Source organism: Bombyx mandarina, chromosome 28 (genome assembly GCF_030267445.1).
Source record: "Bombyx mandarina strain Sakado chromosome 28, ASM3026744v2".
Taxonomy (NCBI): Eukaryota; Metazoa; Arthropoda; class Insecta; order Lepidoptera; family Bombycidae; genus Bombyx; species Bombyx mandarina.
Genome location: NC_143233.1, coordinates 1,462,019 through 1,489,635, shown reverse-complemented (window position 1 = coordinate 1,489,635; position 27,617 = coordinate 1,462,019). Strand labels below are relative to the sequence as shown.

Below are 27,617 nucleotides of genomic sequence, written 5' to 3'. Positions count from 1 at the left end.
ACAGATTTTTCATTAGTTCTATTATTTATTTCGTAATCCAATAATTTTATCCCATACATGAACATACTTTAAGCGACTCTGTACATCAACTTTGAGTAATCAAGTTCTTCTAACCGATGATAGATTCTGTAACTACCTGGGTTTTAGCGGTAAATTAGAAAATATAGAAAAAAAATCTCTTCGTGTTTCAAAATCAGTTTGCCCCTACAATATTGAGCATAGCAATGAAAACGCTAAGAGCCCGTTCTTGCTCAAATATCAACGTGAGCTAAAGGAGGGCAATCAGTCGCGGGGACTGCGTGTGTATAATTCAATCAGTATGTATTCAATTGAGCGTTCCGTTTTGCTGCAATCAAAGGCAATAAAACTATAACTCGTAGCTTCTTAGAAATTTTCATTTAAATTTGTATTTTTGTAGAATTATTTTAGAGCTTTGTTGTTTGATGTTTGTCGTCAAACAACACAAGTACCCTTTGACAGAATATTTCTTGTCAAATAAAACAAAATGTATATACATTTGACCTAGCAAAAAGATTTGCAGATATAAGATGAGAATGGTACCACTGGGGACACAACTCAGCTGACTCAACTTTTCCTGATGAAAATCTGACAACAGATTAGATTATTGTTTTTCAAGAAACAGATTGCTAAGTTGCAGGACAGAGAAAAAAAAAAAAAAAAAAAATGCATTTGCAATGCTTAGGTGGGTGGACGAGTTCACGGCCCATCTGATGTTAAGTGGTTACCGGAGCCCATAGACATCTACATTATCTACATCATCTAGTTCCAAGGTCTCAGTGTAGTTACAACGGCTGTCCCTCCCTTTAAACCGAAAAGCATTACTGCCTCACGGCAGAAATAAGCAAGGTGGTGGCACCTACTCGTGCGGACTCACAATACGGCCACCAGTAATTACGCAAATTATAATATTTCGGGTTTGATTTTTATTACACGATGTTATTCTTTCATCGTGGAAGTCAATCGTGAACATTTGTCAAGTACGTATTTCATTAGAAAAATTGGTAGCTGCCTGCGGGATTCGAACACCGATGCATCGCTACGAATGCACTGGACGTCTTATCCTTTAGGCCACGACGACTTATAATTGACGACTTGAGATATAAGTTCTGTGGTCTCAGTATAGTTACAACGGCTGCTCCACCCTTCAAACCGAAGCGTATTACTGCTTCACGGCATATCTAATATATAAAATTCTCGTGTCACAATGTTCGTTCCCATACTCCTCCGAAACCGCTTGACCGATTCTCATGAAATTTTTTATTCATATTCAGTAAGCCTGAGAATCGGCTACTATCTATTTTTTATACCCCTAAGTGATTAGGGTTGTCCACCCCTAACATATTTTTTTTATTTGGACATTTTTTTTTGTTAAAATGCGGTATTATGTGGTTGAATGAGGTTTTGTTATTTTTATTATATATTTCCTCATCGTTCACAGCACTAAATACCTCTTTCACTCATTTACCACATCCTTACACCCTTACAATAAGTTAGTTTTTTTTTCTACACTAGAAATTCCCTAGAAATCTTATAAATGGCAAAACAATGTTTGCCGGGTCAGCTAGTATCTATATATTTACATACAATAATGTATGTCGGCGCAAATATGACTATTTACCTACTGATCATCAACTAATTACTCTGTGATAAGAAATTAATGTTAAACAGTTCCTTTTATTGTAATTTAAATACTTTAAAACGTGTTTGAAAAACGTGTAAACCCGCTCACGTGTTTGAAAAACGTGTAAACACGCTCACGTGTTTAAAACGTGTCAACACGCTCACGGGTACGAAGCCCCATAAATACGGCCGTGCTGTCTAGCACTGATTGATTCGTGTCCGAGCCGTTGTACTGTACGGATATCTCTGTAACGTTGTTATGCTTCTCGTGCAATATACGAAGTTCTTGTGAAGTTCTCGTGAAGTTTTGTTTCGGAAACCCAAACATGAGTTATCGTCAACAAAGCAATAACCGTGACGTCAGCAATGCTGACGTCACACTTTTTAAAAACGTTCCATCTGTATCTCCCCCGACATGTATGTTATGTAATAAAGCCAGAATACTCAATTTGTAGTTTTAAATCCACATTATATTTGAAGCTACGTAGCATTATCGTTACGTGCATCGCTGGATGTAGTGTCGAACGCGAAATACCGTCCGCACAATCATTCTGTTCTAATTCAGTAAATGCACTTTAGTGTGTTTAGTGCGAATTTTTTAACGTTATCGATAGCGAAAAAGTTAACTGAAATTTGTATGGAATTGGAACGTTATTAGAGGTATATTTATGTCGAGTACTTACAGTCAATTGCTTACAAAACATAAATCGCAATTCATTTGACCAATCGATGCTCCAAACCGCCGCGGTCTTTTCCAATCCCAAACATAAGCTAGATTACACTAAAAACTTACGGAATTCTATATTCTGAAATTAAATCTATTAAAGCAAATTAAATTTACTCTGTCGTCGCACTATGCCGAGTAATCCTAGAGAAATGCAGTACTCGGCGAGGCGCCGAAATATTCTCAACGGGTCGCGATTTGTGGTTAAAAGTTCTCTTTCGAAAGCGCTCGGCTGCGGCTAGCAAAACACTCCTCCTGGCTAAGTCTGAGTTCGTCCACCTGTCCTATTGAAACTGGATAGATCTTTGGGCAACATAGTAACTAGTCATTTTGCCTTCCTAACCTTCACAACATAGTATCGGTTATTGGTTATACTTGTTATCGCTATAGAAAAAATGCTTTGTGGTAGGACCTCTTGTGAGTCCGCACGGGTAGGTAACACCACCCCGCCTATTTCTGCCGTGAAGCAGTAATGCGTTTCGGTTTGAAGCGTGGGGCAGCCGTTGTAACTATACTGAGACCTTAGAACTCAAATCTCAAGGTGGGTGGCGCATTTACGTTGTAGATGTCTATGGGCTCCGGTAACCACTTAACACCAGGTGGGCTGTAGCTCGTCCAACCATTTAAGCAATAAAAAAATTATTAAATAGGAATTTAAAATTGTTGTTCTGCGAATAGTACACGCTCCATCAATATTCATCGAAGTCAAAACCAGTAGATTTATTAGCTCGGCTCATATCATTACGGCGGGCCCGCGGGGGTATGCAGAGATCCACCCTAGCCTTATCTGTTTGTGTTATCGATAAGAGTTTATGGGGAATTATGTTTTATGCGGAGAATTATGGCGTTTTTTGTGGGTTGGCTCGTTGGTGAATGAGTTCGCCACAGATTACATGAGAGTACGTAAATCTATAAAATGGTGGGTATTTTGATTATTATTAAACGGCTGCCCAAAAAACAATAGCAATGTATTCAAAGTTGATTTATGTACAGATGTTTCGTTATTCCACAATAACTTTGAAATGCCCGAATAGATTTGAATATATTATGATATCTATATATTAATACGTGAAGCAAAAGCTTTGCATCCCTTTTTACGAATATTGCGCGGACGGAGAAGTATGAAATTTTCCACACTTATAGAGAATATAGAGAAGAAGTGCAGAAAGCTAATATTTTTTTTTATTATGCATTAAAACTACATTAAATCAATAAAGAAAACATTGCTCACACTAACATGTATTTGACACAACACATACGTATAAATATACTCTTTGTCAATTGTGAAACTTTTGTTATTCTTTATAGTCTGTGGTCAAATTGAGAATAGATTAGTATTGTTTGTCTTTAATATTATTTGTCTATAGTGCAGTCTCTCAAATATGAAGTGTATAATCTATGGTGCAATCTTGGCGAAATCTGTGAATAAAAGTATAATAAAGAAGTGTTTGATAATAGAACCAATAAGAATGTTCAAACTTATAATTTCAATTAATTATAGTCGAATTTCGATTACTTCGAGAACCACTGGTGATATCACGTCATCTCCGTGAACCAATATTTTAGCAAGGAGGCAATGTTTTTTTTAAATTTATTTTGTAAATATCATTCTTGTTCATTGTTCACTCTTGACAATCAATTGACGGTGAGTTCGTCTGCCTTTATAAAATTTGAACGTTTGTGAAATAATTAACTGTCCTCTATGCATTCCGAAACCAATTCGATAATAATGAATCTTCGTTAAAGTTTCAGAACTAATCAGTTTAAAAGCGGCGCTTAAAAGACTAGTACTAAATTGGAAGATAGAACTTATTTATCATCTAAAGAGGTAGATTGCGTCGTGATGTTTTTTCTTTGTTTTTAGCGCCACTTTTACAAGGTAGGGTCTGTCACTGGCATCATTGTTTTTTACGATTCCCGCCATGGTTTTAATTGGTAACTCACGTCATTACGGATCCTCCCGATCCATTAACGGTGCTTTTAGGTACCACAAGCATCGGTCACCGTCCTTACCGAACCCGTCGCTTGCGACGTAGGGCTCGACGACTAAATTAACCCATAGACACAGCCCACTGAGTTTCTCGCCGGATATTCTCAGTGGGTCGCGTTTCCGATCCAGTGGTAGATTCTGCGAAGCACTGTTCTTGCTAGGGTCAGTGTTAGCAACACCTCCGGTTTGAGCCCCGTGAGCTCACCTATATGTCAAGGAAAAGCTGAAATAGCCTCTCAAGCGTAGGTAGGAAAAAAAAATTGGCAACAGTGTAACAATTGACTTTGGGTCGCGTTTCAAGATGGAACCCTATCTCGTGCAACAGTTTAACTGATTTAACACATTTAATTGTCACCCCCGATTACTCTCTTTAGTCAATCCATACCCTGGGCCAGGAAGGTCAAGTACCTGGGCGATACCCTGGATGCATCGATGACATTCCGCCCGCATATAAAATCAGTCCGTGACCGTGCCGCGTTTATTCTCGGTAGACTCTACCCCATGATCTGTAAGCGGAGTAAAATGTCCCTTCGGAACAAGGTGACACTTTACAAAACTTGCATAAGGCCCGTCATGACTTACGCGAGTGTGGTGTTCGCTCACGCGGCCCGCACACACATAGACACCCTTCAATCTCTACAATCCCGCTTTTGCAGGTTAGCTGTCGGAGCTCCGTGGTTCGTGAGGAACGTTGACCTACACGACGACCTGGGCCTCGAATCTATCCAGAAATACATGAAGTCAGCGTCGGAACGGTACTTCGATAAGGCTATGCGTCATGATAATCGCCTTATCGTAGCCGCCGCTGACTACTCCCCGAATCCTGATCATGCAGGAGCCAGTCACCGTCGACGCCCTAGACACGTCCTTACGGATCCATCAGACCCAATAACCTTTGCACTAGACGCCTTCAGCTCTAGGAGCAGGCTTAGGGACCTCGGTAACCGTACTCGTCGAACTCGACAAAGAGTTCGCCGTGCAACCTAACCCATGAATCAGCTCGCTGAGTTTCTCGCCAGATCTTCTCAGCGGGTCGCGATTCCGATCCGGTAGTAGATTCATTCGCGAAGCAGCTACTCTTGAGTTGTTAGGTCTCGTTCGGAGGCGCTCGGGCAGCTGTTAGCAAATCCCACCCCTCCTGGCTGAGCCTTTGCTCGCCCACCTGTCCTGGTGAAACTGGAAAGGCCTCCGGGCCACCAGTAATCCTTCAATCATAAAAAAAAAAAAACATTTAATTGTGGTCGTACATTTTTCAGTAATGCTTCGTGTAATCCCATTTGATTTCACTAATGCCCTCTACCAGCTGAGACTGTCGAAGATAATAGCGAAGACGCGTCTCACGAATACAATAACAAAATAATGACCTATCAGGATATACGGGCAAATCTTCACATATGACGTAACCTGGCCATATAACTTTGATCCTGATTCCAAAAGCCATGCCAATGAAAGCAAAGGGATGAAAGAGTGCGGGGAGGAAGATGATAGTTCATTTTTCATTTATGTATCATTCTTTGAGAAATAAAACTACAGAAACTGTGAATATGTAATGGTAATTTGCAAATATGGGATTCTACGTGACAAAATAAAAACATACTTTAAGCATAGTTGTAATAATGTTTAGTTTAGAATATTTGTCCGTCTGTCTGTTTGTTCCGGCTAATCTCTGAAATGGCTGGACCGATTTTGACGGGACTTTCACTGATAGGTAGCTGATGATATAAGGAGTAACTTAAGCAACTTTTTTTAGACTAGCTTCGCTCCGCGGCGTCTCCCGTGATACGACAGTAACGGCGTGTAACATAGCGGGACTCGGCTCTCTATACATATAAATAAAACTGGAGTGTCTGTTTGTAATATTGAAGTAACCGCTTTTTACTACATGCATATGAATATATATTGTAAATTGTAAAAAATGTTATTTTGATGTATGTACGGTACATACACCAAAATAACATTTTTTACAATTTTTGTCTGTCTGTCTGTTTGTTCCGGCTAATCTCTGAAATCGCTGGACCGATTTTGACGGGACTTTCACTGATAGGCAGCCGATAATATAAGGAGTAACTTAGGCAACATTTTTTAGAGTAGCTTCACCCGCGGCATCACCCGCGGTACGACAATAACCCATCGCGGAACTCAGCTATCAATAATAAAATTTAATGTTTCCGAACCGAAGCGAGGGCTGGTCGCTAGTGCTAAATAAAACAAAGTTATCCAACGTAACGCCGTCTGCATACGTGGAGTTGAAGCTCGCGCTCCAAACTTTTCGTTATGAAACACAAATGTTATCAGTGCTCGGTGATTGTTTCGTCCTGGGCGGAAAAGTTTCCGGCTGTGTTAATGTTTCGAATAGATTTTCGCACGCGGATAGGATCTCGACGTGCTCCGAAATAGAAACGTTCGTATTCAATACAGACAGCGTTAATGTAGTATTGTGTTTTATATTTAACTAGCTGACCCGGCAGACTTCGTAGTGCCTCAATCGATAAATAAAAGACCTTAACTTTTATATAGAATAAACTTAAAACAAACAAAAGGAATCCGTCCGACGGGGGACACGTCAAAGGGAAAACAAAATTGTTATTTTTATTTAATTCCGAGAATTTTCATATTTTTATACCTTTTAAACCTTCTCTGGACTTCCACAAATAATTCAAGACCAAAATTAGCCAAATCGGTCAAGCCGTTTTCATGTTATGTCGCGACAACGGAAAACGGGTTTCATTTTTATATATATAGATGGGACTTACATGCAAACCTTCAAATATTAACCATTAACTCTGCCAATGCCGGTCCCGAGCCCGGATGAGAAAAGAGTTTGAGTTCGACCTTTCCTCCATAAAATGGTCAACGCCGAATGTTTTTTTTTTTATAGCTTAGTTGTGTGGACGTGCTCACAGCCTACCTGGTGTTAAGTAGTTACTGGAGCCCATGGACATCTACAACGTAAATGCGCCACCCACCTTGAGGTATAATTTCTAAGGTCTCAGTATAGTTACAACGGCTGCCCCACCCTTCAAGCTCAAACGCATTACTGCTTCACGGCAAAAATAGGCGGGCGAAAGTCTGGCGGCGGTTAATTAGTCAGACCTAAATAAAGTTTTAGCGGCCTTGAAGAACTAAATCTCTCCTAACAGCACTGTCGTGGAAGGACGCAGGACCCCACCGTGTATATTTTCCCAAGGAAGCCTCTTTGAGGCCACGACGCTCAGTATTGAGGATTATCGATGCAAGGAGGAGAAGGACCCGCATACCATGTACCGCTAAGAGAACAAACCGATCTATCTTCGAGCAACTTCGCGTAAAAATGAAACTTTTTACTATCCGTTACCGATACTCTCCGGTGGAAAAAAAAAAAAAAAAATCCGTTACCAAGACACTCTTAGTTACTTTGGTCACATTGCTCGACGCCAAACAGATAACTTTAAAAAATGGTTGTGGTGTAAAAGACGAGTCAATCGGTAACCAAACCATTGGTCAGATCAAGTAACCGTGCTCACCGGACTCTCCGCTACAACCGTCCTGAGGGAAACCAAAAACCGAACGAAGTGGAAGATGATTATACAAAGAGGTACGAAGGCCTTTCAAGGACCTTCAGCAATGAAGTATGCGACTAAGAAGAGACTTGGTGCTGTAGTCGGTTGCTCTTGGCAAAGCAGTCGTGGTCATGTTGAATCCTTTTTTTGTTTAAGCCTTGACAGCTGTTCTCGATAGTTCGGGAATTGAGGCGTGGCGCATGCACTCGTTAAGTGGGGATTTGGTAAGGTTTTTACTGGTGGTAAGACCTCTTGTGAGTCCGCGCGGTTAGGTACCACCACCCTGCCTATTCCTGCCGTGAAGCAGTAATGCGTTTCGGTTTGAAGGGTGGGGTAGCCGTTGTAACTAACTATACTGAGACCTTAGAACTTATATCTCAAGGTGGGTGGCGCATTTACGTTATAGATGTCTATGGGCTCCAGTAACCACTTGATGATGTTTTGGTAAGGATTTTCACTTCATTAGTCCAGCGCATGGGGGCTTCGTCCACGAGGTCTTTTACCGTTGTACCTGTCTTGAACGAAAAGTTTCTCAAGGTGTAGTATAGGAATCTGAAAATAGTTTTAGTACAGATATTATGTTTCGATGAATGCATCAGAAGCAAAATTAATAAAAAAATACAGAAATGTTTTTTAAGTTTTGCAGTTTTTTTTTTTTTTTTTGTACGTGACCTCGCAAGTTCAAAAATGAGTTGAAACTTTTAATTAACGTACCGCTTCAACGTAACTCCTGAAAGAGTTTGACGGATACTGAATTTTTGTGGTTTTTTTTTCGTTGTTTTCACACGAAATTGTTACTCTACAATTAACTAATTTTGTTATTTAAGTTGGAATATAAGTTTCATCATTTTCGTGTATTATTTAGTGTTTGTCTGATAGATTAGTAGACAGTTCGAAGACTTTAATTATTTATCACGGTGCTCCAATAGTGAGTCGAATCAACTGTTTTGCTTAATTGGATATGCAATTTCGAAAAGGGCATATGTAGCATATTTTGTCAAATACGTATTTTCATATACATGTAGTTTTGAGGCTTACCTACACCCATTTTATAATAATTCCAGTAATTTTCAATTGCTAATTAACACTAAAATATATCTCAAAAGTTAATATTTTAAATTTTATACTGCTTTAGAAAATAATCAGTTTTTTTTCATTTTCTGAACATTGTACATTGTCAGAGATGGAGCAGAGTTCATCCATACTATTTGATATCGGTGCGGTCATCTACAATGCGTTTAAAGAAATCTTTATTTCCACTGATCATCCGGCTTTCGAATGAGCTCCGCTTTATAATGTTATTACGCCTACCTTTTCGGTTGGTAGTCTAAGAGGCTATGTCAGCTTCTCGCGGACGAGTATGTGAGCTCTAGGGTACAACTTAAGAGAATTCGCTAAGGCTAACCCTAGCAGGAGCAGTGCTCCGCAGAATCCACCACCGTATCGGAAGCGCGACCCGCTGAGAAGATCCGGCGAGAAACTCTAGAAACTACGGGTTAATTTACTCGTCGAACCCTTCCTCGCAAGCGACGGGTTCGCCGAGGACGGTGATCGGTGCTTGAGGTACCTAAAAGTTACGTGCGGTAAGTGTAAGTGCAGTGTTTCCCAAGTGCTACGACATGCCTCTCTTAGACATTTGCGAAGAGCACTAAATGGTAGTAGTAGGTATATTCCCAGTACTATATTTTATGAGCGAAATCCAAGCCATTAATTGTTATTCAGAAGAATTTAGGCCAAATCAAACGATAAAATAATACAGACTCAAAGTCTGTTCCAATTCAATGATTGTATAATATTTGTATGTTAATGTTAAATTTGTATACATTATTCAAGACTAAAATTGTGATAGGTTGTATAGGTGTGTTATTGTATAAATTAGTGGTTGGTCATCTCGTGAACCCGCACGGGTATGTAACATAACTGGTGGTAGGACCTCTTGGGAGTCCGCACGGGTAGGTATAGTAACCGGCAAACATCGTGAGCAAATGACCTTGACTGCGCAGAACCGAATTTTAGATCACTTTGGTGGTGAGGGTGAGGCGCGACGGCAGGGGAAATCGTATCGAGCGCGTTATTGGTAGATCAGTCGAACCTTGCGTCCCGCACCGCGCCTTGGTTCCGCTTGCTCCCAAAAGTACGCTTGCGTACAGTGAAAAGTTTATCGTTATTAATCGTTAAGTTATATTTTGTTATAATTGCTTGTTGACTTTGTTGCCATTGCTATTTGTTGAGTGTTTGTTGATTTTTTATAAAAAATACACTATGCCGCGACAAACTGGTGTAGTATTCAAAAGAAAGGGTAGAAAAATTGTGTACGACGTATATTGCTTCATTATAAAACAGGGGAAGAATGATATTATGGAAAAAGTAAAACAGACTTCGGAAACAACAAAAACATCAGTGAGTACTGTTAGGTGCATTATTAACGAAGCTAAAGGCTCTGGCTTGCTCATCGTGCTTGGGACTCCGGGTAAGAAAAGATCAGGGAAGAAGAAAGTTACCGGAATGGATAGTTTCGTTCAATCTGTAATAAAAAGATGTAATCATAATAACTACATAACAAGCAGCGAAACTCCGTACCGTAGAAAGGCTTCGAAAATTTTAAAGAAGATATATATTTTAATGGCTCGGAATGAAGTTTACGACGAATTATGAAAGAGCTAGGCTTCAGATGAAAAAAAAAAACAGAAAATAATCGGAAGCTGGTAATTAAAAAAAGTAACATTCGATTGCTACGAATCGAATATCTTCAAAAAATAATTAATTATAGACAAAAAAGAAGATCGAACCGACCGAGTCGTAAACTACACCGATGAGCCCTATGTCGACTTATCACGATGATGGTGACTCGGGTGATGAAAACAGGATGATGATAATGGTCAAGATTATGATAACGAAAAAAAATTACAAATACCAGCTTCGCTTCAACTGAACGAAAACCTGGCACAGCTCTAGTTTTGACTTAATAGAAGGAATATCTATTTTACCCCAAGATTAAATTATTATAATTATTAACCTATATTTTTTGTTGATGTTCTAATAAATATATAAATAAATACATATGTTGATTTTAATAATTTAATTGCATTATGACGCAGAGTAAATAATGTTTTTGCATGTGAGTGTACCATGCGCAAACTTACCCCCACTACGTCAACAAATGCTCAAGAAGTTTGCCGGCTATTATACCACCCCCCCGCCTATTTCCGCCGTGAAGCAGTAATGCGTTTCGGTTCGAAGGGTGGGGTAGCCGTTGTAACTATACTGAGACCTTAGAACTTATATCTCAAGGTGGGTGGCGCATTTACGTTGTAGATGTCTATGGGCTCCAGTAACCACTTAACACCAGGTGGGCTGTGAGCTCGTCCATAACTCTAAGCAATAAAAAAAAAAAACTGCCTAATTTGACCGCCAAGCAGTAATGCGTTTTGGTTTGAAGGTTGATGCAGCCACTACTGTAAAACTGAAACTTAGAACAGCTCATGTATCAAAGTGTGTGGTGGCATTTACGTTGTGTATGGGCTCCTGTGCCCACTTAATAGCAGGTAGGCCTTGAACTAGTCAACCTGTCTAGGCATTAAAAAAATGTTTTTTTTGACAAGAATCTTCAAAATTCAAATTAAAATATTCTGTCAAAGGGTACTTGTGTTGTTTGACAACAAACATCAGACAACAAAGCGCTAAAGCAATTCTATAAAAATACAGCTCTATATAAAAATTGTAGGAAGCTACGAGAAGCAGTTTTATTGCCTTTGATTGCAGCAAAACGGAACGCTCAAGTGAATACATACTGATTGAATTATACAAACGCAGTCCCCGCGACTGATTGCCCTCCTTTAGCTCACGTTGATATTTGAGAAAGGCTCTTAGCGTTTTCATTGCTACGCTCGATATTGTAGGGGCAACATGATTTTTGAAGCGGACAGATTTGGTTTAAGCTGGACGAAGTGGAATGTAGCGCGTAGTGCAGTGATCTGGTGTTAACGTTATGTGAGTCCCCACGGGTAGGTACCCGTTATTGCTTAAATAGGTGTACGAGCTCACAGCCCACCTGGTGTTAAGTGGTTACTGGATCCCATAGACATCTACAATATAAATGCGCCACCCACCTTGAGATATAAGTTCTATCATCTCAGTATAGTTACAACGGCTACCCCACCCTTCAAACCGAAACGCATTACTGCTTCACGACAGAAATAAGCGGGGTGGTGGACCTCGCAGACTCACAAGAGGTCCTACCACCAGTGATTACGCAATTACATAATACATAATATATTCGTAGTGGGGCTTACTGTTGAATTGCTACAGGGGCACATGGATATCAACAACGTGACTGTGGTCACCCACCTTGTGACTTTGGCACAGTTTTCAGCTCGCAGCATTGACCGTCTAAAGACATTTGAATCTTGGTTACAATACGATTTAGCTTACCGTGATGTTTGTGTTTCAGTAATCAGTAATGCTCTGAGGAATTGTTGGAGATGATACCACCATCTCGTTTTTACCATCGCACCGCCCGCCACCGGAGTAGAGTCCATCCGTACTGCCTGGAGCCACTGCGGTCATCCACAGTGCGTTTCCAGAGGTCTTTTTTGCCACGTACCATCCGGCTATGGAATGAGCTCCCCTCCACGGTGTTTCCCGAGCGCTATGACATGTCCTTCTTCAAACGAGGCTTGTGGAGAGTATTAAGCGGCTTGGCTCTGCCCCTGGCATTGCTGAAGTCCATGGGCAACGGTAACCACTCACCATCAGGTGGGCCGTACGCTCGTCTGCCTACAAGGGCAATAAAAAAAAAAAATTAACCCCAAGGTAAGCCCTGGATTCCTTTTGCTCACCCAATGAAGAAATCAAGCCAGAGACGTTAAAAAAAGTAAAAAACATACATTTTCAAAATAAACAATTAATCAAACGTGCATTACGGTTTTTAGTACTTCGGCGAGGGATATTAAAAATTATTTATAAGTGTAATTTGGAGAGGGGGAAGCCGGCCGCTTTGAAAACATTAACGAATTATTGTCTTAAGTTGTTCAACATCGCCGGCGGCTTCAAAATAATTATTGCATAGGAATGTTTTCTTTTAATCTTTTCTAAGTTTATGTATAGATCTGAATGTTGGGTGACGAATGTAAAGAATGAAAGAGGAATGCACGCGGCCGAGATGCAAATGTTAGCAATAAAATGTAAGCAATAAAAAAAAAAGTTAGTCTTTAATAAGTATTTTGTTATTAAAGAGTTATTGCGTCCTCGTATCGGTAGACCGTGGTTAAATGTTCTAAAAGTATCATACATAAGTCCATGTCTCAGTTCAACGTGCAACCTAACCTAAGCATCAGCCCGTTGAGTTTCTCGCCGGATCTTCTTAGCGGGTCGCGATTCCGATCCATCCGGTAGTAGATTCATTCGCGAAGCAGCTGCTCTTGAGTTGTTAGGTCTCCGTTGGAGGCGCTCGGTTAGCTGTTAGCAAGTCCCGCCCCTTCTGGCTGAGCCCTTGCTCGCCCACCTGTCCTTGTGAAATTGGAAAGGCCTCAGGGCCACCAGTAGACTCTCAGTCATAAAAAATAAATAAAACATGACCCGTGAGAACCCGCGTCAGGCCAGGGCGAACTAATTTGAGGGCTAGCAGTCGGATCTGCCAGATCTTCTATTCAGGTCTTCTATTGTTTTGTACCTTTCTGCTCTGGAATTAACTCCAGCCATGGTATGTCGTGAACGACTTGCGTGAGCTCTTTCCTGGCTTAGCTAATGTGAATAAGCCCCGGTGACCACTCAGCATCGAGTGCGCTGTATGCTGTACCCCAAGACAATAGTTATATTAATCGATTTTATCGCAAAATGACAGGTACGTAATTTTTTTTTTTTTTTCCTGCCTAAGCTTATAGCCTTGAAAGGCTATTTCATCGTAACCTTAACTAGTAGGTGAGCTCATAGGGCTCAAACCGGAGTGATGCTAACACTGACCCTAGCAAGAGCAGTGCTTCGCAGAATCTACCATCGGATCGGAAACGCAACCCACTGAGAAGATCCGGCGAGAAATTCAGTGGGTGGTATGTAATAATATTAGCGAATGGTATGTAAATTGTGCCGATTTTTGATTTTCAATTATTACATTAGTAAGCTGCTAATCCTATAATTTTATCAATCATAATATAGACGCTAAACAGAAAGGATTAAAGTTCATAATTATAAGTTCGATAATTGACGTAACTACGTCTTAATGGAACTGCGGCACTGAATTACGGTCTTATTGAGGTGTCAAAACGGTATAAATTGAAACATGAACGTTCGCTGTAAGTTCCAAGCGATTTGCATACAAAACAAATTAAGCAGGGCTATAATATTACAGAGCTAGGAATCGACAAAAGTGCTATTTATTTATTTATTGATTTATTATACTTCATGTAAAATTTACATTGGTGGACTTAATCCCTATGACATTCTCTACCAGTAAGCCAAAGGTAGTGCAGAGTAAATAGTGCTAGCTATTTAGCTTTACACATTATTTTTTCTTCTTCTTGTTTTAAGTATGGCAATTGGCTTCTTGTAGCCCACTGAGTTTCTCGCCGGATCTTCTCAGTGGGTCGCGTTTCCGATCCGGTGGTAGATTCTGCGAAGCACGGCTCTTGCTAGGGTTCGTGTTAGCAACGTCATCAGGCTTGAGCCCCGTGAGCTCATCTACTAGTTAAGGCGACGTTGATATAGCTTCTCAAGGCTATCAGATTAGGAAGGGAAAAAAAAGGCTTCTTGTGACGCCAATTTTGCCAGTTTAGAGTTAAAAAAATCCGATCTATCAAAACGTACTCAGGTGTATTTTATGCAAAATATTATGGAACAAAACGAAATGAAGTTGATTTCTTTGAGACCGTAGCGAATTGGGATAAAATTTAAATGAACCTAAATGAGTTTGGATGAAATGAAGGCTCAGGTAAAATTGTTGTTATTTACACACATCTTTGGAAGAAACGGAAAAGCCACATCCAGCGATTTCGTTTCAATTTCGCCATACTTGCACACTTTCACAGATAGTAAACTGTTAATAAACCAATCATATTACATGTTAAATCTGAAGAGAAACTACAAAAAAAATAAAAAAAATCACATTATTATATTTCTGTTTATTTAAATTAATATTATGTTATTTAAATCAGCTTTCTACCCTTTCACTAATCTACACCTAAAGTAGTAGATATAAAAAAAATCTGAATAAGGTATAATTTTCGCATTTTAATGATCAACTTTTAGAATTTATCTTCAGTTCTTTTTTTTTATTGCCCTTGTTAGCAGACTAGCATACGGCCCACCTGATGGTGGGTTTTTTGTTAATGCAATCCTGAAATTACTTTATAATCTGTTGCCTTTAAAAAAGGAAATATATTATTTAATAATTTGATTTAAAAAAAAAAGTATAATTGAAAATATGCTTGCCATGTCTACGATTAGTGAAGTCTGTGACCGTCGACGATTGCACTCAGAATGCAAAATGGCTTATAATTTCATACGTAATTATATTTTAAAACATCGTTAGTATCGTTTGATGTGTACCGCTTGTTTTCCGTGTACTCATGTTTGTTGCTAAACCGAATTACGCTGTATTGTTTTGTGCTTAGTGCGCGAGTTTTTTAACGTTGTCGAATGCGAAAAAGTTAACTCGAATTTGTGTGCAGTTGGAACAGCGCCCTTAGCGGCAAATGTAGGCAAACGTAGGTCCCCTAGGCGCGTAGGAGGATCGGCACCCGGCCTGTATAAAAAAAGACGTGTGGTGTCGTGGGGCACCGGATAGGAACGCAGTTCCTTATTACAAAAATATCAAATTTAAGTTCTGTTCGAGGTATAAAGAAAATAAAACTGGAGGTTTCGCACAAACCCACGGTCATTCGGTAGCGTGCGAAGTTATTGTGGTACACTTCATTCACGGTTGTTTGCATAAGAGTTAGTGTATTGCGCAAACGAACGCTCTGAGATCGTGCGAAAAAAATGTGTTATTTTTTGTACGTTATTACAAAGTTGAGTCGTACACTGTGTGCATTACTAACAAAAATCTTACGTTACGGACGTTTTTTCCCGGTTAGGGTGCCCCTCCGCATCGTCACATAAGGAAATTCGTTCCAAAAAGTGTTTGTCATAGGCATGACCAATGTCAGGGGCACAAACAATTCGCTGTCTGACGTTGAGGAAACTTCGTCGCTCTCTAAGTATTCAACATTAAGTTCTAAACGCTACAGAGCTAAGTGACAATAGAAGCTTACCAGTGTGAAGCAAAGCAGAACGAGAGATGTCCGGATCGCCATTTTTGTCAAGAACGGAGACGTGTCATCACTGCTTCACGACATATGTACCTGGAAACGAAATAATTCAATATTTAGTAAAGATTCCCACCGTCATGGAACACCTGGTTACCCGAGATTTTTTATTTTTATTTTTTATTTTTTTTGTTGCTTAGATGGGGTAGACGAGCTCACAGCCCACCTGGTGTTAAGTGGTAACCGGAGCCCATAGATTTCTACAACGTAAATGCGCCACCCACCATGACAACGGCTGCCCCACCCTTCAAGCCGAAACGCATTACTGCTTCACGGCAGAAGACTCACAGGAGGTCCTACCACCAGTAATGCAAACAAACGCTTCGCGACAGAAATAGGCGGGATCTTTGAATTGTTTTTTGTTTGATTTAACAAACATGATAAAATAGTATTGTATTTCTTTATTCGCATTATAAATTAAGGCATTTCTCAGATATTTATATATCATGGATAAGCTGGAATAACTGAGAGTACCTCAGAACCTCTTGTGAGACCGCACGGGTAGGTACCACCACTCTGCGTATTTCTGCCGTGAAGCAGTAATGCGTTCCGGTTCGAAGGGTAGGGCAGACGTTGTATATAAAACTGGGACTAAGAACTCGTGTCTCAAGATGAATGAAATTTTTCCGTCGTCGATATCTGTGGGCTCCGGTAACCACTTAACATCAGATCGGACGTGAGCTCGTCCACCCATCTAAATTATAAATTGAGTATGAACAAATGGTATTCATTGACCTACTTTAACAGGTGTACTATACGGAAATTAAAATACGAAATTTGCCAAAACGGAATACGCGTTCGCTGACAAAAGTACTTCAATTAGAGCAGAAAATGGTTATAATTCGCGTTACACTGCCAATAGCTTGCAACGAAGCAGCGTAACGTCCTCCCCGATTTCATTTGGGAACAAAATTAACGTTGACAACGTTAATTTTCGAAGTCTAAATTTAAACACACGCTTTTTATGGCTGCGATCGTTTAGCTGAGAATGCTTTTTACGCACTAGTACGTGCCTATATATCAGGGCTTTGTCTGAAGGGAAACAGCAATTTAATTTTTTTAAATCATGATGGCGACGGTTCCGTGCAATTGTGCAATTTCCTTGCAACTAAATAGCGTTTTATCCCTCGTTTTGTAGTTTAAAAACTAAATAAAACACTTACACGCTTAATTAGCGAACCGAACTAACAAAAGATTAAGTGTTTTTATGCTGTCGATACTGTTCAGGATATCAACGCAAATTTATAAAGTTATTGTATTGTCGGCGGTCCTTGATGCGTGTGCAAGTCATCAAGTTAATGGGATATCTTAAAGTTGGTGATAATGACGTTCAAAATTTCCGTTACGTACAAACAAACATACATACAAGAACAACAACACAAAGTATTGAAACACATATTGTATTAAGTGAAAACGTAAAACCCGATCGATATTTTTGCGCAATAATAAATCATATTTGCAACTTTTCGGTAATATGTAAATAGTCTGGACGTTGCAGTTTTTTTTTATTGCTTAGAAGGGTGGACGAGCTCACAGCTCGCCTGGTGTTAAGTGGTTACTGAAGCTCATAGACATCTACAACGTAAATGCGCCACCAACTTTGAGATATAAGTTCTAAGGTACAGTGATATTTGTGGTTTTTTCCTCCCGTATTAGCTGGTAGCCTAAGTGGTTATTCCTGCTTTGCTGGTAGGTGAGCTCGTGGGCTAAAGCAGAGAAAACTAAACGCTAACACTAGCCCTAACAAGAGCAGTGCTTCGCAGAGCTAACCACCAGATCGGAATCCCACTGAGAAGATCCGGCGAGAAACCCAGCGGGTTTTGAGAATTGTGTCTCAGTTCTAGGTAAGTAGCAATTAGGTAAATTATATGTTTTTGTTATTCCTTCATCGTGGAAGTCATTCGTGAAAGCAGCTAAGTTTGTGTTTCATTAGTAAATTAGGTAGCCGCCTACGGGATTGGAACACCGGTATAATCGCATCGCTTTAGGCCATGACGACTTCAAAGCTTAGGTTTGCAAAGAACGATAAACAGGCAATTACGAAGGTGATAAAGTTATAAAAGCTCCCATTTGGCTACGGGGCCATAAAAATGAACCTCAATCGTCAAAGGTCGCCAAACGAAACCAATAATTTATAATTTAGAGTTTTGAGTTCAATGGTACGTGAATTTTTTTCATTTTAATTTCGCATAAGAATTCAATGGATCTGGTGTAAGTTTGTGTGGAAAACTTCTTCCGCAAACAACCCTGGTTGCCTATTTTCTTTGGCCGCTCAGAGTCACATAAATCATCCGAAAGTTATCATGTTTCGTAATAAAAGGTCATAGAGTATTCGACAGACTGGCTGTTTCATATTTTCAGTTTTTTTACAAGTTTAAATTCGGCATTCAGAAACCTTGTAAGCACTAAATTAGACGCGTTAACAAGTTTAATTGTAATGAAAACTAGGTATTTAATATTGTAAGGTTTGTTGTATAATAACTATTAAAATTTTAACATGTTACAGTTAAAGCAATTTACGGATTGCATACACATTGATACACAAAAATTACAGGCGCTTAGAGAAAAAAATATCTAAATACAAATAAGTTTGATCAGTTTTTCCATACGCAAATCTGTAATTTTAAGAACAGCACAAACAAAATTATGCTAGACTAACTACTTTCAAGTTAAATATTATTAATAGATAAAAATTTACATGAAAGAGCTTAGAATTTACTAAAGGTATATAAAAATATTATTATTAGGCCGGGGGATGTCTTTCGGAAGGATATCATAAAGAGGGGACACGATATTGGGTAGTAGAAGAGATCATCATTAAAAACCATTGAGAAATTAACAATAAGTACATGACAGATCTCACCTCAATTATAGGTGCAATCGACAGTGCAATAGTTGACAACATCTTGAAATTAGAAAACTAAGAATACCTAATTGAAGAAAAATAGAATGATTAATTTTAAGAAATGAAATCCAGAATAATACTTTTTTACTAAGTAACAAAAGTTTTAATATCCACACTTATTAGAAAAATAATAATAATTCGTGTCTGATTTAATGTTATGTAGTCTTTGCCTTATAGAAGTAGGTTAGGGGAGAGATATTTTATTACCCGCCAAATGTATGTATATCGTTCCGGATTGGTTCCGTGGGTCGTCAGTAAACTTTTTATTGTTCTGTCGCATACCCGAATAATCCGTCGTTTTCGCTTTTTGATTTTTAAGGGCGGTTTTTATTGCCGGATGGATACGTTTGGTAAAAATTGATCGGTGTTTGGAAGCGGTTCACGTACGAGGCTTTTGAGGTGTTTGAGTAGTCCAGTTTGGGACTTAGGATGAAGTTCTAGGGATTTGAAAAATTTGAAATACGTAAATGTAGAATAGATGCATGTGACTAGAAGATGTATGGAAATGGTAGTGCAAGGTAGAGGGGGAAGAGGTCGACCGAAGAAGACACGGATAGAGTGTGAGAATGACGCTATGAGAGAGAGAGAGGAGTGAGTGTTGAGATGACGGCTGATGAAGAAAGGAATGGAAGAGAATAATTAGCTGTGCCGATCCCACCTAGTGGGATAAGGTGGAGAAAAAGAAGAGAAATGTAGAATAGGGATCGCACAGCGCATAAAATAAAACTCCCACTGTTCCAAAATCTTCTGTTATAATAATAATTTAAAAATTAATTACCACTTTTATTATGTACGCCTTGCTCATTTTCTAACCGTCTTCGCCATCTTCCTTTCCTCTGTCATTCTCTTCTCCCTTTCGTTCCGTTTTCTCTCACTCACATCTTAACGCTCCGTTTCACATTATTTTCATACTTTCCGTTCTTACCAATCCTACACGAATAATGTTTGAGGAAATTAACACGACAACCATTTGAGAAATAAACGCATTATGCCAATTCCAGTAACCTCGACGGGTTATGTTAGCCTCACCGAACGTGTAGGCGAACTCACAGGGTGCAGTCTGGCGAATTTGCTAAATCTAGCTTAAGCAAGGACAGTGCTTTGCTAAATCTACCACCGGATCGGAAACGCGACCCACTGAGAAGATCCGACGAGAAACTCAGTGGGCTGTATCTATAAAATAGTCGCATGCTTAATGAATAATAGACTGACTACACGTCCTTACGGATCCATCAGATCCAATAACTTTTACATTAGACGCCTTCAGCTCTAACACTAGGAGCAGACTTATGGACCCTGGTAACCGTACTCGTCGAACTCGACAAAGAGGTCGACGTGCAACCTAACCCATGCATCAGCCCGCTGAGTTTCTCGTCGGATCTTCTCAGCAGATCGCGATTCCGATCCGGTAGTAAATTCATTCGCGAAGCAACTGTTCTTGAGTTATTAGGTCTCCTTCGGAGGCGCTCGAGCAGCTGTTAGCAAATCCCGCCCCTCCTGGCTGAGCATTTGCTCGCCCAATTATCCAGGTGAAACTGGAAAGGCCTTCGGGCCACCAGTAATCTTTCAATCATAAAAAAAAATAGACTGACTAATTACGCTTTAGGACCAAATTGAGTTAAGCAAACCATAGATAGATGAGATTAGATTAGATAGAACATAGATTTATTACAAACCATTCCAATCTCAGATTTTTTACGATTGTTGTTATAGATGGGGAAATTATTATGTTTGTCACTGTTACTCCCCCAAATTATGACAAAACTTGTAACATGACACTGACATTAGCCATTATGCGTCTGAGATTGTGACAGTCATTTCGCGGTGTTTTAATAATATTGGGCTATTTGCTTATGCGACATTTTTGCAACTTTACAGGAGAACCATTTTTTACAAAACTAAAAATTTGTAAAAAATATCATAGCAAAAAAAAATTCTTCAGCTATTTGAATGGGGTAAAGTTAATTGAAGTTCAATTAAAATTATCGAATAATAAATATTAATACCAAATAAAACGGACCTTTAATTATAAAGATATATGTCGCGTATTAAATAATTTTTTACTGGTGGTAGAACCTCTTGTGAGTCCGCACGGGTAGGTACCACAACCCTGCCCATTTCTGGTGTAAAGCAGTAATGCGTTTCGGTTTGAAGGGTGGGACAGCCGTGACTACTCCCCGAATCCTGATCATGCAGGAGTCAGTCACCGTCGACGCCCTAGACACGTCCTTACGGATCCATCAGATCCAATAACCTTTGCATTAGGCGCCTTCAGCTCTAACACTCTAACTTAGGGACCCCGGTAACCGTACTCGTCGAACTCGACAAAGAGGTTGACGTGCAACCTAACCCATGCATCAGCCCGCTTAGTTTCTTGCCGGATCTTCTCATCGGGTCGCGATTCCGATCCGGTAGTAGAATTCGCGAAACAATTGCTCTTGAGTTGTTGGGTCTCCTTTAGAGGCGCTCGAGAAGCTGTTAGCAAATCCCACCCCTCCTGGCTGAGCCTATGCTCGCCCACCTGTCCTAGTGAAACTGGAAAGGCCTTCGGGACACCAGTAATCTTTCAATCATAAAAAAAACCTTTGTAGCGTATATCTAAAATAACCTGTACAATCTGCTTTATATTCCGGTACGCTTTAAGCTTCGATGTGGGTACATTGCTACATTTAGTTAGCGCGTCGAAGCGTATCTCGACGGAGACTCAACTCTTTACACAACCTTAACTTTGAACGATTGTTAGTGAACTTACCCGTAACTTAGTACTGAAGAGCTAAAATTGCATGTAGCTGTTGAAACGGAATCGAGCGCAAGTTAAAGCTACAGCTTAATTTAACTTCAAATGGATTTTGAAATTATTTAAGTTTTTCTAGTACACACATAATTAGGGCTTTGTTTGGCCATATATATATATATTATTTTTTTATTGCTTAGATGGATGGACGAGCTCACAGCCCTCCTAGTGTTAAGTGGTTACTGGAACCCATAGACATTTACAGCGTAAATGCGCCACCCACCTTGAGATATAAGTTCTAAGGTCTCAAGTGTAGTTACAATTCCCTACAATTACAAGTCCCTTCGTCGTCAATTACACAAAATAATTGTTAGTTCGGTTTGCTTTTAAGTTGCTAGTTTTATAGTAATATTTATTATGTCTGCTAAAGTAGATATATACATAGTTATCCATGTCCTTTATTGTTTATTTATTTATTACAGATAATAGTATCTATCTGATGAAATATTACTTGTTCCGACTCACTAATTCATCAAAGCAAACCCTGAGCTGCTACGATATTATAAACTTGAGGCATTGGCAGTTGATTCCTTTTGTGTTCTCAATGCTAATTTTCTAATTAAAACTTCACTGACTTTGAAATTCATTTACCGTTTTCGAGTTAAAAATAGATGTAGATAAGTTTTTGCGTTTTTACCATTAATAGAATAAGCTAAAAGGATAATTTTAATAGTATTTGAAAGTTTTGATGTGTAGTTCGTGAGTTTTATAGGAAGAAGCATGAAATTCAATATTAATGTACTTCTTGTACATATATGGACTTTTTATGAACCCCGCACCTACCACCTTGTCTATTTCTGCTGCGAAACAGTAATGCGTTTCGGTTTGAAGGATGGGTGGATTGAGATTCATTCGCGTCTCGAGGTAAAAATGACGCCACTCCCATCACCTAGGGATTCCAGTGAGCACTTAATACTACTTCTAAGTTCCACTCGTCGTGGCCTAAAGGATAAGACCTCCGATGCATTCGTGTTGAGCGATGCACCGGTGTTTCTAATCCCAGGCGGGTACTAATTTTTCTAATAAAATACGTACTTAACAAATGTTCACGATTGACTTCCACCGTGAAGGAATAACATCGTGTAATAAAAATCAACCCCGTAAAATTATAATTTGTGTAATTGCTGGTGGTAAGACATCTTGTGAGTCCGCACGGGTAGGTACCACCACCCTGCCTATTTCTGCCGTGAAGCAGTAATACGTTTCGGTTTGAAGGGCAGAGCAGTCGTTGCAACTATACTGAGACCTTACAACTCATATCTCAAGGTGGGTGGCGCATTTACGTTGTGGCTGTCTATGGGCTCCAGTAACCACTTAACACCAGGTGGGCTGTGAGATCATCCACCCATCTAAGCTATAAAAAAAAATGATGATGTGTCGGACGGAGTCCTTTTGTTTGTTTTAAGTTTATTTTATACAAAAGTTTATGTCTTTTATTTATCGATTGAGGCACTACGAAGTCTGCCGGGTCAGCTAGTATAAAATAAAAAACGGGGCTGCCGTTGTGAGCGCAGCTAAGCGACTGCATTTCATTATTTTTAATTATATTTGTAACCTCTATACGATTAATCCTTAAAGAGGTTAATATGTTATTTATATCATTCTTCTATAGATGACATAAATAGAATTTCGATTATTGAAACATTAGAATATTAGACATATAAAGTGCATTTTTGCAATATTCAAATATAAAAAGATATAAAAATAATGGTGAAGCAATAGCTTTAAATGTTGTTTCTCTTTATAAGAGCAACTCAATTGCTATAGTTTTGCAAAGCTAAACTGTATTTTGATTTAAATAAATAAATACATTATATATTTATATATAGACGCTTCAGAACGTGAATTGTGTTGCGATAGTCTGCCCATTCGGTGCAAGAAAACATGGCTGAGCCGTGGATTTTACTTTTCAGACACGAAGTTTTAGCCTATTACCGTTATCGCTTATAATCGAATGAAATGTGTAACATGCGGCTCGTTTTGGCAACTGCCATGAATATTTTATTAGGAAAGAATCGATTTGAAACAAAGCACGCCGCAGAGTCGAGCGAATCGATTCGGTGTTTAAAAATAGAGCTTTTTTGGCGGCGGAGCTTTGAGCGTGCGCGGCTTTTAAATTATTTTCGTGATAAGTGAAAACGGTTGAGCGATCATTGTGTTAGTAGATTGCATTTGCGATTTAGTAGGGACTATCATCATTAATAACACGAGTCTATAGACATCAAACATTTTCGGTAGGCAGCGGCTTGGCTCTGCCCCTGGCATTGCTGAAGTCCATGGGCGACGGTAATCACTCACCATCAGGTGGGCCGTATGCTCGTCTGCCTAGAAGGGCAATAAAAAAAAAGTGTGTGTGTCCGCTCCGACGCACGACTGGAGTTTACTGGATATAAAAAATTAAACGAAACAATACGAGAAATAGTTCTATATTACGACAACACGATACACAACAGATTATTAACAAATTAACGAGACACAAAACAAACGACTAACAAATATATGAAAATACAATAATGAGAGAAACGCGCGATCAGTACGAGGCTTTGTGGCGGACTGCCGGCGCAGCAGCCCGGCGTCACCTGCGATAACGCGGCCGCGCGTTGGCTCCTGATTGGCGCGCGCACGCATCACGCAATCAGGAGCCAACCAGGCGCATAACGCATTTCGTGTGACATGCTAGGCGCATAACGCATTTCGTGTGACATGCTAGTACGATTTTGGTCCCCATAATTTTCATACCCCGGGCCTATATATGTAAATCGATTCTAAAGGAGTAAACTCCAAAAAAAACATCAGTCTACTAAGTTTTTCTTGTGGTCGGATCGCAAGTCTGATCCGATGGTTCATTCATTTGCGTAGGAGTTGTTGATAAGCTTCGTCATTGTCGATACCATTCTAAAATGGATACTAATGGATGGTAAAACAATACATTCATAACATAAAAAGGTGGTAGGTACCAACACCCTGCCTATTTCTGCCGTGAGCAGTAATGCGTTTTGGTTTGAAGGGTGGGGCAACCGTTGTAATTATACTGAGATCTTAGAACTTATATCTCAAGGTGGGCGACGCATTTACGTTGTAGATGTCTATGGGCCCCAGTAACCACTTAACACCAGATGGGCTGTGAGCTCATCCACCCATAAGAGCAATAAAAAAAAATAAAAAAAAAACTGTAACCGAAGTACAATTGTATTTAATTATTTAAAAAAATTTAAGAAATATAATTTTTTAGAACACCCTGTATACGAACTAGGTCGTTTAAAATACATCAAGAAATTTAAAATTTTCAGTCAACAGTTTTTGGTATCATTGGAACGAATGAAAAGCAAAGCACAAAAACGTACTAATAAAAATAACAGTAGAAGCTTCATTTCCCGTAATTAAGTTCTCATTACAACGGAAAAAAAAACATCAAATTATTTTTAATGAGACCTAATCTCTATATTCGTATAGGTTCGTAATTTTATTGAAAAAAAAACATGACTCCTCTTTGTATAATGAAAGCTTTTAATTAAGCTAGTGAATTAGCGAAGGAGCTTCACTGACTGTCTTAATGGAGCTTTTTGTTGCGCTCTCGCACGAAGCGTTTAGTTTTTATCCAGCTTTTGTTGAAGACAAGTGTTGAATTTTCAATTGGGAGTGGGTGGTGATTTTCTCAACTTTATCTGAGGTGTATTAGTATAGTTTAGGGTTCCGTAACCAAAATGGAATTTATAGTAAACTCCTGATAACTTCGCCCCGTGCGCTATTTACTCGGAAACTATGACTAGTACTGCACAATTTTGCAAATGTATGTACAAGTATCCTTTAAGGCGCTGCACAATTATTAATATTTTTTTTTCTTTTTCAACCCACACATATCCTCTGTTGGACACAAGCCCTCCCTAGTAGTTTAGGGTTCCGTGGCCAAAATTGAATTAATACTGAACTCCTGATAACTTCGCCCCGCTTGCTATTTACTCGGAGACTATGATTGATTGATATTTTTTACTGGTGGTAGGACCTATTGTGAGTCTGATTAGTGTATGGGCTCTGATAACCACTTAACGCCAGATGGGCCATAAGCTAATCCACCCATCTAAGCAATAAAAGAAAATAAGTCATTTATGAACATCAGTACGTATTTCATTAGAAAAATTATTGCCTCTATGCGGAATTTGAAACACAGATGCGTCACACGATATGAACGCACCCGACGCCTTATCTTACAAATCGCGACGACTCTTAAAGTTTGAGGGTAGGTTGAAATTTCGACCATATCTCTGGAGGCACAAAAGTTACACTAGTAACACCATTTGGGCAGTATTCTTACCCACCATTCTAGATTAAACAAATAAAAAAAACACGTGTGGTACTCGGGCACTGCCGCGGTAAAGCTATAGCATACCATTTTTTATCAACTTATGCATTTATATTTAGACAATTATAATGTAATATTAAAACAATGATAAAATAAGACCACGCTATATTTATAAACATTAACAAAAGCAAAACATTAACTGTCCCCTTCACACTCATAAGCTAGACCGCGCGAGAGAGAGATGGGCAGACTTTTCATGATGCGCATGCAATGCGACGTTACGCCTCGCGCTTATTCACAAACACTACACAAGCGCAATGTCTGAATGTGTTGAACGCGAAACGTGTTAGGTTTTATTTTCGTTACGGAATTTCTTGATTCGGTTACCGCGCTCAAAGCCCGCGATAAAAACAACGCAATAGCGTAAAAAACGAAATTTTCCCACATGCTAATCTAAGCTAGGCTACACTCATTTGAATTCGTATTACATTTCAACCTAGAAACTAAACAAGAACTGAGCAAAAAGTACATTATTATCTCACCGGTACGCGGTATCCCATTCCACCCAGGGAAAATAGTCGACACTAGCGTAAATAGAACTGCAAATTTTTTGAACTAAATTCCACCTAGAATCTCATTACATGTTTCTTCTGTTAAGTATTTGTCTAGATTTTAATGTATACTAGTGGTCCCGCAGTACTCGAAATTCGACTTTAATTAATTGAAATTATCAGTTTGAACATTATTAAGGTTCTATTGCCAAATACTATAATATTATTATACTTCTTTATTGACAGACCTCGCCAAGATCAAACTATAGACAAATATTAATAAAGACAAACAATATTTAATCTATTCTCAATTTGACCACAGACTATAAGCAATAAGAAAAGTTTGACAATAAAGAAATAGTATGAATGCGTGTGTGTGTCAAATACATGGTGTGCATGATGTTTTTTTTTTATGATTTAATATATTTTTTATGTATAACTAACGAACCCGGCGAACTTTGATCCGCCTTAGAGGCAATAAATGAGCAGACTTTTGATCAAGGTAAATTTTTTTATTTGGATAATTAATGTAAATTAAAAAAGCAAGTATTTTAATGATTCTTTATTGGCCATGTATTTTAGTTATTATTATTATATTTTATTGTTCTTCTTCAGTCCTTTCACTCGCAAAGTGTCGAATCCTAGTTGCACTACGGTTTCGTCGGGAAAGATTTGATCGTGTTGGTCGCGGCATGGCTTTCTTAATGATTACCTGTCTCGGCACAATAAGCTAATAGAAACTCGAAATAAACACATCAACCGGTCAACTTCAAAATTCTACTATAATTAACCATAGAATATATTACGTTTAGCTGTCAGTTGCGTTTTGTTATTCCATATCTGTTGCGTTTTGTTATACCACGTTTTATGTCA

The 27,617-nt window shown here is 39.1% G+C and overlaps 1 protein-coding gene across 8 annotated transcripts in view; it reads right to left on the bottom strand.

Annotated features, from left to right (window-relative positions):
• Positions 1–27,617, bottom strand: part of nolo (ADAMTS-like no long nerve cord) — a 376,621-nt gene that overhangs the window by 135,535 nt on the left and 213,469 nt on the right. For all 8 annotated transcript variants that reach the window (XM_089739120.1, XM_089739123.1, XM_089739122.1 and 5 more), the window contains exon 4: positions 16,141–16,230. In XM_089739120.1, the coding sequence (XP_089595246.1) occupies positions 16,141–16,182 (42 nt within the window). In that variant the 5' untranslated portion in view covers positions 16,183–16,230. The remainder of the gene's footprint in view (positions 1–16,140; positions 16,231–27,617) is intronic.